Source organism: Carcharhinus amblyrhynchos, chromosome 32 (assembly GCF_965287045.1).
Source record: "Carcharhinus amblyrhynchos chromosome 32, sCarAmb.v2.hapA, whole genome shotgun sequence".
NCBI lineage: Eukaryota > Metazoa > Chordata > Chondrichthyes > Carcharhiniformes > Carcharhinidae > Carcharhinus > Carcharhinus amblyrhynchos.
Window position 1 is genome coordinate 15,933,124 of NC_137355.1, and position 15,066 is coordinate 15,948,189.

The 15,066-nt window shown below is 45.8% G+C and overlaps 1 protein-coding gene across 1 annotated transcript in view; it reads right to left on the reverse strand.

Annotated features, from left to right (window-relative positions):
- LOC145360664 (uncharacterized) overlaps positions 1–15,066 on the reverse strand; it is a 104,126-nt gene that overhangs the window by 9,692 nt on the left and 79,368 nt on the right. The window contains exons 26-27 of the mRNA XM_080216012.1: positions 9,827–9,891; positions 6,730–6,812 (exon numbers count right to left, since the gene is read on the reverse strand). Coding sequence (XP_080072138.1) covers positions 6,730–6,812; positions 9,827–9,891 — 148 coding nt within the window. The remainder of the gene's footprint in view (positions 1–6,729; positions 6,813–9,826; positions 9,892–15,066) is intronic.

Sequence of the window (15,066 nt, forward strand, 5' to 3'; positions counted from 1 at the left end):
ATCGTGCAAGTTCGACTTCTTGGTCTCTTAACATGCAATCATAGAATCCAGAAAGAGAGCATTCGGCCCATCGACTCTGCACCAACCACAATCCCATCCAGGTCCTATTCCCACATATTTACCCTGCTAATCCCCCGACAGAGATAATTCAGCATGGCCAATCCCCCTAACCCACACATCTTTGGAGTGGGGGAGGAAACTGGAGCAGCCGAAGGAAACCCATGCAGACACAAGGGCAAACATATAGACTCTGCACCCAGTCACCCGAGGCCAGAATTGAGCCCGGATCCCTGGCTCTGCGAGGCAGCAGTGCGCACCACTGTGCCACCGTGCTACCCAGGTGGAAGAGGTGGGCTTAGAGGCTCCTTTTGAAGGTGGGGAGGAGATGTGGGGAGGTGATGTGGCTAGAGAGAGGGAGTTAGGAAGATAGAGCAAGCGGCTAAAGGTTTTGGAATGGGGTGGTGGGAATTATGCTCAAGTTTCGCATGCTGTATTCAAATAGCCTGCAGGGAATCTCAGTCCTCACTCAACACTCATTTGGGGGAAGTACTGGAAGTTTGTCAATGCCTGTGGACAGCTTTCACAGTCAACAAAGAACACTACAGCACAGGAACAGGCCCTTCGGTCCATCAAGTCTGCACCTATCATGCCATCCTATCTAGGCCAACCAACCGCCTCAGTCCCTCGATTCCCTGCCTGTTTGAGAGTGTTTCTAGATAAGTCTTAAATATCACAAACATATCTGGCCTCAACCACCTCACCTGGCAATACATCCCAGGCTCCCACCACCTCCTGTGTAAAAAAAAATTTCCCCCGCACATCTCCACTGAGCCTTTCCACCCCCTTTACTTTGAGCTTGTGCCCCTTCATAATTGTCATTTCTGCTCTGGGAAAAAAGAAAGTTTCCAGCTGTTCAGAGTCACAGAGAAATACGGCATGAAAACAGGCCCTTCGGCCCACGCTGACCATGGTGCCCTCCCAGCTAGTTCCATTTGCCCGTACCCCTCTAATCTTTGCCCAGCCAAGTACTTATCCAAATGCTTAAGTGTTGCTATTGAACCTGCCTCAACCACTCTCTCTGGCAGCTCCTGCTCCACACGCACCACACTCTGGGTGTATTTCAGGGGATGGGAGGGGGAATTGGAGAAGTGGGGGGGCGCGGTGGTGGTTGGCGGTAAATCAAAGACCTTGACGTAACTCTGCAGGTCACATAACAACAACACAACATGTCTCAGAGGCAATTTTGCCTCCCAGCCACCGTACATAATAATGCAACTAAGTGACTGCTGCCAGTGAACTAATACCATCCAGTTTCCAGTTAGATTAGTGAATCATTCAGGTAAAAGGAGGCTTGAAATGTCAACGTTCTCATTTACGATAACGAGACTTGCTACATTGTTTTAGCTGTCAGAGCAAATCCATTATCAAACCTCCCCCGTGGGCCCAGGAGTTAATGTATGAAACAACCTCTGCTCATGGGGCAATGTTAGCATTGATACAGCAGCCCACTGTCTAATTACCAATATTATGCTGCGGTTTCTCAGATTGGCAATTTACGGCAGCATCAGACACTCCCATTGACCGTTAACCCTGTTATTGAGGTAGATCTCCATACCATACTCGCATATCTTGCAGAGACACTAGAAGCAGAAGGCCATTCGGCCCAGTTCCACCATTCACTTTGATCACGGCTCGATCATCAGATTCCATATCGCTTGATCTCTTCAGCCGCAAGAGCAAGTAAATAGTGCCCCCAGTGGCACAGTGGTTAGCACTGCGGACTCACAGCGCCTAGCACTGCTGCCTCACAATGCCAGGGATCCGGATTCGATTCTCGACTTGGGTCACCGTCCGCGCGGAGTCTGCACGCTCTCCGTGTGTCTGCGTGGGTTTCCTCCCACAGTCCGGAAGGCGTGCTGGTTGGGGTGAATCGGCCGTGCTAAGTTCTCCCTCAGTGTACCCGAACAGGTGCCGGAGCGTGGCAACTAGGGGATTTTCACAATAACTTCATTGCAGTTTTAATATAAGCCTACTTGCGACACTAATAAATAAACTTTAAATTTCCAGCCCCAAGAGCTATATCTAATTTCTTCTTGAAATCACAATGTTTTGGCCTCAACTACTTTCTGTGGGAGTGAATCCGACACATTCACCACCTTCTGGGTGAAGAAATTTCTCCTCAACTCACTATGACCCCTGGTTTTGGACTCCCCCACCACTGGGAACATTCTTTCTGAATCCACCTTGTCTAATCCTGTTAGACTTTTATAAGTTTCTATGAGATCCCCTCTCATTCCTCTAAACTCCAGTGAATATAATCCCAACCAACTTAGTCTCTCCTTGTATGACAGACCTGCCATCCCAGGAATCAGCCTGGTAAACCTTTGCTGTACTCCCTTCATAGCAAGGACATTCTTCCTCAGGTAAGGACACCAAAACTGCATCAGGATTTAGAAAAAAGAAAACATTTAAAGTTTCATAGAATCCCTACAGTGCAAGAGGCAGCTATTCAACTCACTGAGTCTGCACTGACCACAATTCCACCCAGGGCCTATTCTCACAACCCCTCATATTTACCCTGCTAATCCCCCTGATACTAGGATCAATTTAGCCTGGCCAATCTCGCACATCATTGGACTGTGGAAGGAAACTGGAGTACCTGGAGGAAACACACGCAGACGCAGGGAGACTCCATACAGCCAGTGACCCGAGGCCGGAATTGAACCTGGATCCCTGGCACTGTGAGGCAGCAGTGCTAACCATCGTGCTGCCCCACATTCTTAGGATATAGTTAACACTAACAAGGCCATATCTATTGTCAGTTCAGCGCTATCCTGAGAGGATGATGGCCAGTGGCTTGAAGATAATGACATTAGACTGTTGATTCTTAACGCGGGACTTCCAATCTTCCATCGGAGATTAGGGCTGTGGGCAAAGCTAGCATTTCATACCCATCCCTAATCTCCCTTGAGAACGCGAGTCGCCTTCTTGAACCACTGCAGTCCACGTGGTGTGGATACACTCATTGTTAATAGGGAGGGAGTTCTTGGATTTTGACCCAGCAACAGTGAAGGAGCGGCGGCGATGTATTTCCAAGTCAGGGTGGCGAGTGACCTGGGGAGAACCTCCAGGTGGTGGTGCTCCCCGTGTGTCTGCCGTCCCCCTGTCCTTCCAGATGGTATAGGTCATGGGTTGGGAATGTCAGAAGGAAGCCTGGTGGGGTTGCTGCGGTGCCTCTTCCAGATGGTTTGCATTGTTGGCCGTCTGCCAGGGAGGGCAGGGAATAGATATTTATTGTGGTGGGTGAAGTGCCAATCAAGCAGGGCTGCTTTGTTACGGGCGGTGTCAAGCTCTTGCGTGTTGTTGCATGCACCCATCAGTCAAGTGGAGAACATTCCAACACACCTCAGCACTGTTCCTTCAGCATCTTTCTCTCTCCTCCTCATTCCTTCACGGGATATGGGCTTCACCACCAAGTCCAGCATTTGTTGCCCAGTCCTAATTGCCCCTGAACTGAATGGCTTCCTGGGCCATTTCAGAGGGCAGTAAAGAGTCAACCACACTGTCCGTGGCTCTGGAGTCACATGTAGGCCAGATTGGGTAAGGACGGCAGATTTCCTTCCCGCATTAGTGAACCGGATGGGTTTTTACAATAATTGATGGTAAGTTCATGCTCACCATTTACTGCGGCTAACTTTCAATTCCAGATTTTATTAATTGAATTCAAATTCGACTTGTTACTGTGGAGGAGTTTGAACCCATGTCCCCAGGGCCTGTAGCCCGGTGACCCTGTCACTACACCACCGTCTTCCCTCTAATAAGTTAAAAGGTGGGCAGCACAGTGGCTGGCATTGCAGCCTCAGAACGCCAGGGACCTGGGTTCAATTCCAACCTTGGGTGATTGTCTGTTTTGGAGTTTGCATGTTCGACCCGTATCTGTCAGTTTCGTCCAGGTGCTCTGGTCTCCTCCCACAATGTAAAGAAGTGTAGGTTAGGTGGATTGGCCATGCTAAATTTCCCCTTAGTATCCAAAGATATGCAAGTTAGGTTTTTAGGCCATGTTAAATTGCCCTTCAGTATCCAAAAATGTGTAGTTTAGGTGGATTGGCCATGCTAAATTGCCCCTTAATGTCCAAAGATGTGCAGGTTAGGTGGATTGTGGGGTTATAGAGGAGAATGCCTTTGTCAGAGTCTTGGTGCAGACTCAATGGGCTAAATGACCTCTTTCTGCCTTCCGTAGGGATTCTATAACCCTATGAAGCAGCAAAGAGCAGCAGGGATAGCCAGATTAGCGGGGGAGTGATGGGAAAGGTCATATACATCTGATCCGATTATTCAGGTTTAAAGCATCAGGCAGCCTGGACCTCCACCAGGGTTCAGTAAACTCTATAAATATACTGAACTCTCCAACAAAGAACAAACAGGGGGAGAAAAGTCAAGTCATCCAGAATGTTGGGAGTGACGGGTCGGGACTTCTGCTGAATGTAACTGTTTTGTTGATTCAATATAAACCTGGGAGTTTTCTTCTTTCGGTGCCCACCCCAGTCCAACGCCGGCATCTCCACATCCTGGGGATTTAAACTGCGAAGTGCAGCCTTGGATATTCAAGCTTAATTTGAAGACATATTGAGAGGATATATAGGACATAGTGCTGAGCTGAAGGCTCGTTCTCACCCATTGTCATCACCAGCACAAAAGACAGGCTTGTGGGCGAGATCAAAGGTAATGAGATGCCTTTGGTGACTACATCAAACCTGCCGTGAATCACTTTGATCTCTCCCTCGTGTGGAGATACAAGGAGGTTCACTTCAAAGCCACGCCTCTTCAAGAAAACAGGCTGGAGGATTCAGAAAGAATGTTCCTAATGTCAGGTGGCTGGGGGGTGGGGGGGGTGTGGGGGGGGGGTGGTGTTGGAGGTGGCTGAACTAGTTTACTTATTCATTAGTCACAAGTAGGCTTACATTAACACTGCAATGAAATTACGAGTCGCCACACTCCACCGCCTGTTTGGGTATGCCGAGGGAGAATTTTTTTTTCCCCATAGAGGTTTACAGCATGGAAACAGGCCATTCGGCCCAACTTATCCATGCCGCCCTTTTTTTTTTAAAAACCCCTAAACTAATTCCAATTGCCCGCATTTGGTCCATATCCCTCGATAGTCATCTTACCCGTATAACTGTCTAAACGCTTTGTAAGAGACAAAATTGTACTTGCCTCTGCTACTACCTCTGGCAACTTGTTCCAGAGGTAGTAGCAGAGGGAGGGTGAGCTGTGTGGAGGGTGCAGAGTTGCTTCAGGATGATTTAGACAGGCTGAGTGTGTGGGCATCAGGATGGCAGGTGCAATTTATAGTTGTGTCAGGAAATAGAGTTAGCTTTAAATAATTTATATACTTTTAGTTTTGTATTTCTGTATTCTTGTGTTAATAACTGTAGTTGGGTTCAGATGCCAGCATTGTAATGAGGGTTTTATGATGTTAAAGCAAACTGGGTTTAAAAGAAAAACTAGGTTGTTGCTTAGCAACCAGGGGCCACACCAAGACAGCAAGAGCTTTCGAGTTAGTTGTAAGCTAATGCCAGGAGTAGCTTGCAATAGGGTAGGAAATTGCAGAGATTTCCCATAACGACAAGAAAGGGTCACAGGAACCAGGAAATGGGAGAAAAGGTGGTCTGGGGAAGATAGTTAAGTCAAAGGAACAAAGAACAGGAATCTGAGCAAAATCTTGTTCAGGAAAATTAAAGAGCAAAGAAAGGGTTCTGAATTACAGAGACAGCCGCAAATTTAAAATTTACTTGCAAGAAGCCAGACATCTTAGATCAATAGATACATGTTAATGATTTGGAAGCGGGAACTGAATGTATTATCTCCAATTTTGCAGATGATACAAAGTCGGGTGGGAGGATGAGCTGTGAGGAGGATGCAGAGATGCTTCAGTGTGATTTGGGCGGGCTGAGTGTGTGGGCATCAGCACGGCAGGTGCAGTTTATATTTGTATTGGAGGTGGTATAACAAAGGATCATAAATTGTCCTTGGGATAAGTGAACGTGAATAGCCATGGAAATACTTTGGCTCCAAGAGCAGGTCAGAGGCTAGGAATCCTGCAGTGAGTAACTCACCTCCCGACTCCCCAAAGCCTGTCCACTATCTACAAGGCACAAGTCACACTTGCTGAGATGAGTGCAGCTCCAACAGCACTCGAGAAGCTCGACACCATCCAGGATAAAGCAGCCCCGAATGAACAACAGCCCTTCCACAAACACCCACTCCCTCCACCACCGATGCACAGTGGCAGTAGATGCATTGTAGCAACTCACCGAGGAACCTTTGGCAGCACCTTTTCAACCTACAACCTCTACAATTCAGAAGGATAAGGGCAGCAGATACCTGGAGAATCCCCTCCAAGCTGCTCACCATCCTAACTTGGAAATACATTGGCCTTTCCTTCACTGTCGCTGGGTCAAAAACCTGGAATTCCCTCCCTAACAGCACTGTGGGTGTACCTACACCCACATGGACATCAATGGTTCAAGATGGCAGCTCACCTTCTCCAGGATTGCTCCTCCTTAGGGTTGCTGGCCAAGCCAGCAATGACCACATCCTATAATTTTGTTTTTAAAACAAGGGGTTTATCCTATGATGTGAGGCTGAATAAAGTCAGGTTTATATTCCTGGAGTTTAGTAGAATGATTTTTGACTGTTCTTTCCCAAGAAGATCAGAGCTCCACCAACCTGTGCGAGGGCTTGAACCTCATTCAATGATTTCAGGGCCGTGTCCCTCTCTTCCTCGAGCTCGCTGCTTTTGGAAGTGTAATCTGAAGAGCAGAAGGAACAGTGAGAGTTTTAAAATCTAAACAGAGGCAACAGAGAAAAGGACGTCACTTGAAGACAACCAGAAGCATCAACGACAAGGCAACTAGTGATTTGCACAGATTGTAGTTAACACCATGGTTACAAAGCCCACCAACGCCTCTATTTTCTCAGGAGGCGAAGAAAATTTGGTATGTTCACTACGGCTCTCACCAACTTCAACAGATGCACCACAGAAAGCATTCTTTCTGGCTGTGTCACAGCTTGGTACCTCCCCTGCTCTGCCCAAGACTGCAAGGAACTACAAAAGGTCATGAATGCGGCCCAGTCCATTGTGCAAACCAGCCTCCCATCCATTGACTCTGTCTACACTTCCCGCTGCCTCGGAAAAGCAGCCAACATAATTAAGGACCCCCACGCACCACAGACTTTCCCTCTTCCACCTTCTTCTTTCGGGGAAAAAAAATCTGAGGCCACGTATCAACTGACTCAAGAACAGCTTCTTCCCATCAGACGTTTGAATGGGCCTACCATATACTAAGCTGATCTTTCTCTTCTGTAACTGTAACACTATATTCTGCACCCTCTCCTTCTCCCCTACGTACTCCATGAACGGTATACTTTGTTTGTATAGCGTGCAAGGAACAAGACTTTTCACTGTATGCTAATACATGTGACAATAATAAATCAATTAAATATTGTGGATTCTCAGAAGCGATGAGATTGCTTTGCTATCATTTCCTTTGTGGCCTGTTGACTTTAAAAATATCCCTGAACTACATCCCCTGCCTATCATCCAACAAACCTTTACCATTAAGATGATCTCAAAATGAAAGAGAAACAAAGGAACAAAAATAAAGAGAGTGCTTGCTTTCACAACGACAGGACTTTCCAAAGTGCTGTACAGACAATAAAGTAATTTAAATGTCATTAAGTATGTTATTCAATCATTCATTGCCCATCGCTGAGGGCAGTTGAGAGTTAACCACATTGCTGTGGCTCTGGAGTCACATGTAGGCCAGACCGGGTAAGGACGGCAGATTTCCTTCCCTAAAGGACATTAGTGAACCAGATGGTGTTTTTCTGACAATCGACAATGGTTTCATGGTCATCAGTAGATTCTTAATTCTAGATATTTTTCATTGAATTCAAATCCCATCATCTGCCATGGTGGGATTCGATCCCAGAACATTACTCTGGCTTTCTGGATTGCTAGTCTAGTGACAACACCACTTTGCCACTGCCTCCCCACCAGTATTGACTGCTTAAGCCCATTTGTGAGAGGCATGGGGTTTCTTTAGTTCAGCGCCCAACTGTTCCTGTTTGATTGTGTGTGTCTGTGGGTGGCACGTGTGGGACAGTGGTTAGCACTGCTGCCTCGCAGCACCAGGGACCCGGGTTCGATTCCTGGCTTGGGTCACTGCCTGTGCAGAGTCTGTACGTTCTCTTCATGTCTGCATGGGTTTCCTCCAGGTGCTCCGGTTTCTTCCCACAGTCTGAAAGATGCACTGGTTAGGATGCATCGGTCATGCTAAATTTGCCCTCAGTGTACCCGAACAGACGCTGGAGTGTGGCGACTAGGGGATTTTCACAGTAACTTCATTGCAGTGTCAATGCAAACCTACTTGTCTCACTAATAAATCTATACCTTATGAACTTGTGAGGAATTGGGATGTTTTACTGCAAGTGTATGGAGTGTTGATAAGGCCACAACTGGAATATTCTATGCAGTTTTGGTGTCCTCATCTGAAGAAGGGAGTACAACGAAGGTTTACCAGGCTGATTCCTGGGATGGCAGGTCTGTCATATGAAGAGATCAAGTCAGTTAGGATTATGTTCACTGGAGCTTAGAGCGAGAGAGGATCCCACAGCAACTTATAAAATTCTAACAGGGTTAGACAGGATAGATTCCGAAAGAATGTTCCTGATGGTGTGGGAGTCCGGAACTAGGGGTCACAGTTTGAGGATAAGAGGTGAACCCTTCAGGCTGAGGTGAGGAGAAATTTCTCAGATGTGACACTATACAATATATTTTCAGAATGGACACTGTAGTCGTTAGAAGTTGAGTTGATAATGTGTGCTCCACAGAGAGCTTTATGGGGAGGCAGTGGCCTAGTGGTAATATTGCTAGACTATTAATCCAGGAACTCAGCTAATGTACTGGGGACCTGGGTTCAAATCCCACCACGGCAGATATGGAATTTGAATTCAATAAAAACAAAACTTGGAATTAAGAATCTACTGACAAAACCATTGTCAGAGAAACCCCATCTGGGTCACTAATGTCCTTTAGGGAAGGAAATCTGCTGTCCATACCTGGTCTGGCCTACACGTGCGTCCGGAGTTACAGCAATGTGGTTGACTCTCAACTGCCCTTAGGCAACTAGGGATGGGCAATAAATGTTGGCCCAGCCAGTGACGCCCATGTCCCATGAATGAATAAAAATGGAGGAAAGCAGAAGAAATAAGATAATGAAGGAAAGTGAGACCAGATTGGGCAGAGGGAAATAAAAGAAAGGAAGAATTTATAGAAACAGAGTCCCTACAGTGCAGAAAGAGGCAATTCGGCCCATCGAGTCTGCATGGATTAATATCCCGCCCTATCTCAATCCCCCCATGCATTTAGCCTGGCTAGTCATCGTGACACTAACAATTTAGCATGGCCAATCCACTTAACCCGCACATCTTTGGACTATGGGAGGAAACCGGAGCACCCAGAGGAAACCCATGCAGACACGGGGAGAACGTGCAAACTCCACACAGGCAGTGATCCGAAGCTGGGAATGGAACCCGGTTCCCTGGCGCTGAGAGACAGCGGTGCTAACCACCGTGCCGCCCAAAATTTGATGAGCCTCAGAAACCAAATGATGCGCAAAAAGGCAGTGACTCAGGCAGCACTCAAACCATCTCATTGCCTGACAGGGTGACACCCAGCCTGTCTTGTGGGTTGTCTCTGGGGCGGGAGTTAAGAGAACACCACCGGGGGTATAAATCGCACAATAAAAAACATGAACCGTACCTTGCAATCTGGTGCTCATTTTCTCCAGGAAGGAGTCACAGCGAGTGCATTTCTGAAGGGGGTAACTGCAATGGAAGGAAGTGAGGAGTTATCGGTTTCTGATGGGATAGAAATTACTGCCGGCAACATTACCAGACAAATGTGCACCCATCTATTTCTTCCCCCTGCCATTATTTGCAATTGATACTTGAATTGGTTTATTTAACAAAAGGGACTGAGAGTGAATAACCACCCCGGGAGGTGGAGTCCGCTCTTAGGCAGAAGACATGTAACACACATCTTTACGAGCTTGCTGCAGTCTGGAGCTTTGAATAGCGATGGTCCAAATTAGTGGATTAGTGGGTCAATGTTTTTTTTTAAAAATAAGACTGGTCGGCGCAACATTGTGGGCCGAAGGGCCTGTTCCGCGCTGTAATGTTCTATGTTCTATGTTCTAAATGGGGCAGGCACGGTGGCACAGTGGTTAGCACTGCTGCCTCTCAGCGCCAGGGACCCGGGTTCGATTCCCAGCTTGGGGCACTGCCTGTGTGGAATTTGCATGTTCTCCCCGTGTCTGCGTGGGTTTCCTCTGGGTGCTCTGGTTTCCTCCCACAGTCCAAAGAGCCGTAGGTTAGGTGGATTGGTCATGCTGAATTGCACTTCGTGTCAGGGGGATTAGCAGTGTAAATACATGGGGTTATGGGAATAGGGTCTGGGTGGGATTGTTGTTGGTGCAGGCTCAATGGGCTGAATGGCCTCCTTCTGCACTGTGGGGATTCTATGATTCTAGAGCTGCAAATGTTCTTTCCATCACATGGACGTCTAATCGGACATCACACCTATAACCAGAAATCATACGTCTGACCGGGATTCTCTCACGCTCTTGCCACTGGTGTGTGTTGGAAGGAATTATAAGTAGATAATTAACCTGTTTGGCTACGTTACAAACCCACCTTCCCTGGTCTGGGGTAGGATTCAAACCTAGAGTTCCTGGCTCAGAGGTGGGGATGCTACCCACTGCGCCATAGGACCCCCAAAGCATGCACATATTTTAGTTATATCGTAACATGAGCACAGGAATATTGTGTTAGCAATCTTGAGTTCAAATCTCACCAAAGCAAAAAAAAAAATTGCTATTCATTGCACCAAAAAATCCAACCAAAAGAAAGGAAATCAGGTACTGTTGACTAATCCAGTCTGCACATAACTCTTTCAGACAATCCATTTGACTTCACAAGGAAGAAACTTGTACTTTGTGATGATAATATACTTTTTAGTAATGTAGTTATATTGTGTTTCTTGTAAGGGGTATGTTTAAAATTCAGCTCTGTTTTGCAGGCTGCCAATTCATCTAATTTGGTAGCTGGGTGAACGGGTTAAGTACCTGGGCTATTTGTTTTAAGCGAATGCATTCGTGTTTACTTAGGTTTCCCCTGGGGTTACAGAGTAGAGTTTTGATTAGGTTGATTGACAGGGACTGAGTCACGTGCATAATAGGAAAAAGTAAGCTTGCAGGGAAAAACAGGTTCTCTTTCATTTTAACACAAGTAGTTACTGCCTGGTTCTGAAAGAAGCAAGACGTCTCTCTGCCTCTCTCTGGGTGGTGTCTGAGAGCTCCAGGGCTAGCAATTTAAGTGCAAGCAAGTAAGCCTGTGTTTTGCTAACTGATTTTGAAGAGGAGCTCAAGTCTGTAAGATGAATATTACTTGAATTGGAACTCATACAGAGAGATTAGCAGTTAAGAATTATGTATTGTTTAAGTTTTGTTCAATTGTTAAAAGTTAAGCTGATTCATTTGCTATAGTTAAACTGTGTTGTTTAATAAAGTTTGTTTTGATAAAAGCTCCCTGGTTTGTCAGTAGAATCATGCCTGAAACAAAACATCTTATCCTTACATCAATGCCAAAATAGCAAATAGTTGGGAGTTGTTCTGGTTTCATCATACCTTGGTGTTTCTGATTTGGTTTCCTAACAACTTATATCACACAGAGAGAATTTCAAAACACGTAGAATCAGACAGCCAACTAGCTCCCCCTTTTTTAAAAATCACTAAGCAAGTCCCAATTGCCCATGTTTGGCCCATATCCCTTAAAACCCACGTAACTGTCTAAATGCCTTATAAAAGACAACATTGTACCCGCCTCTACCACTACCTCCGGCAGCTTGTTCCAGACACTCACCACCCTCTATGAAAGAATTGCCCCTCTGGACCCTTTTGTATCTCTCCCCTCTCACTTTAAACCTATGCCCTCTAGTTTTAGACTCCCCTACCTTTGGGAAAAGATATGGGCATAGATGATCTATGCCCCCTCATTATTTTATAGACCTCTATAAGATCACACCGAAGCCTCCTACGCTCCAGGGAAAAAAGTCCCAGTCTATCCAGCCTCTCCTTTTAACTCAAACCCTGGCAGCATCCTAGTAAAAAAAAACTTTTCTGCACTCTCTAGTTTAATACTATCCCTTCACAGCCAGTTGATTATTTTGGAAGTATCGTCACTGTTTTACAGGCAGGCACTTGGCAAAAACCAGTCAATCTGTTGACTAAGAAAGGAGTGATGGCCAAGACACCGGGGGAGGGGAATCTCCTTTAATCTTTTTCAAACTCTGCTACAAGAAGTAGGCCATTCATCCCATCATTTCTATTCTATCATTCAATGGGATCATGACTGATCTGATGTGATAATCCTCAACTCCACTTTCTCGCCTTATTCCCGTAACCCTCGATTCCCTGACTGATTAAAATCTGTCTATCTCAGGCTTGAACATACTTGATAACCCAGCTCTATGGTAAAGAATTCCACATATTCACTTCACTCTGAGAAGAAATTCCTCCTCATCTCTCTCTCTCTCTCACACAGAGTAATTGAGATTTACACCATGGAAACAGGCCCTTTGGCCCAACTTGTCCATGCTGCCTTTTTTTTTTAAAACCCCTAAGCTAATCCCAATTGCCCACATTTGGCCCATATCCTCTGTACCCATCGTACCCATGTAACTATCTAAATGCTTTTTAAAAGACAAAATTGTACCCACCTCTATGACTATCTCCGGCAGTTTGTCCAGACACTCACCACTCTGAGAAAAAAATTGCCCCTCTGGACTGTTTTGGAAAAAATATTGACTACCTAGCTGATCTATGCCCCTCATTATTTTACAGACCTCTATAAGATCACCCCTCAGCCTCCTACGCTCCAGAGAAAAAAGTCCCAGTCTACCCAGCCTCTCTTTATAACTCAATCCATCAAGTCCTGGTAGCATCCTAGTAAATCTTTTCTGCACTCTTTCTAGTTTAATAATATCCTTTCTATAATAGGGTGACCAAAATTGCAAGTGTGGCCTTACCAATGTCTTGTACAACTTCAGGAAGATGTCCCAACTCCTGTATTCAACGTTCTGACCAATGAAACCAAGCATACCAAATGTCTTCTTCACCACTCTGTCCCCCTGTGGCTCCACTTTCAAGGAGCTATGAACCTGTACCCCTAGATCTCTTCGTTCTGTAACTCTCCCCAGTGCCCTACCATTAACTGAGTAAGTCCTGCTCTGGTTCAATCTACCAAAATGCATCACCTCGCATTTATCTAAATTAAACTCCATTTGCCAGTCCACTGACGCAATTGATCAAGATCCCGTTGCAATTGGAGATAACTTTCTTCACTGTCCATTATGCCACCAATTTTGGTGTCATCTGCAAACTTACTAACCATGCCTCCTATATTCTCATCCAAATCATTAATATAAAATGGGTGACCCCTTTACTCTGATTACACCATCTGGTTCTAGACTCTCCCACAAAGGAAAACAACTCTCAGCATCTACCCTGTCACCCCAAGAATCCTACACATCTCGATAAGGCCATCTCTCATTCTTCTAAACTCCAATGACTATAGCCCAACCTACTCAATCTCTCCTCATAAGAAAAATCTCCACATCTGGGATCAACCGAGTGAACCTTCTCTGGACTACCTCCAATGCCAGTCCATCTTTCTTTATATAAGTGGACCAAAATGCCTCTATTTTCTCAGAAGACGAAGGGAAATTTGGCATGTTAGCTACGATTCTCACTAACTTTTACAGATGCACCATAGAAAGCATTCTTTCTGGTTGTATCACAACTTGGAATGGTTCCTGCTCTGCCCAAGACCACAGGAAACTACGAAAGGTCGTGAACGTAACCCAGTACATCACGCAAACCAGCCTCCTATCCAATGACTCTGTCCATACTTCAGCAAAGCAGCCAACATAATTAAGGACTCCACGTAGCCTGGGCATTCTCTCTCCCACCTCCTTCCGTCATGAAAAAGATACAAAAGTCTGAGGTCATATACTGACCGACTCAAGAACAGCTTCTTCCCTGCTGCCGTCAGACTTCTGAATGGACCTACCTTGCATTAAGTTGATCTTTCTCTACATCCTAGCTGTAACTGTAACACTACATTCTGCACCTTCTTGTTTCCTTCTCTGTGAAGGGTATGCTTTGTCTGTATAGTGCGCAAGAAACAATACTTTTCACTGTATACTAATACATAAATCAAATCAAAAACTGTTCACAGTATTCCAGGTGTGGTCTAATGAGTGCCTCACATGGTTTTAGTGAGACTTCCCTATTTTTATAACCTTTGAAATACAGCCCAACATCAGATCTTTCATATTCACCTAAGTAAGCGGGTTAGGTCTTGGTGTAGTGTTGATTTAAAAAAAGGAACTCCAATATTGCAGCCTAGATTGAACGGAAATCTTGTAATTTAGGGTTGAGCCATTTACAAACATCCTGTAAAGTGGCCTAGGTAAACCAGCACTTTTTCAGGCCAGTAACCATCGCCGGAACTTTACCACCTCGCCCGCCACGGAATTACAGCGGGCAAGGGTCCGACAACAAAAATTTCCGTTGACCTCAGTGGGAATTTCCAGACTCGCCCGAGCGAGGCTGGAAAATCCCACCAGATTCGCGATGGGCGTGGCATTCCTACCCTGAACACACTGGCAGATGACACCAAGGTTGGTCGGGTGGCTAATAGAGAACAAGACTGGGTTACAGGAAGGTTGGTCAGATGGGCAGAGCAGTGGCAGATGGTATTTAACCCTGATAAGTGAGAGGTGATGCATTTTGGAAGAAGAAACAAGGCAAGAGAATATTTAATGAGTGGAAGGACACTGGGTAGCTCTGAATAACAGCGAGATCTCAGGGAACATGTTCATAAACGCTGAAGTCAGCAGAGCATGTGAATAGGGTAGTTAAGAAGACACATGGGACACTT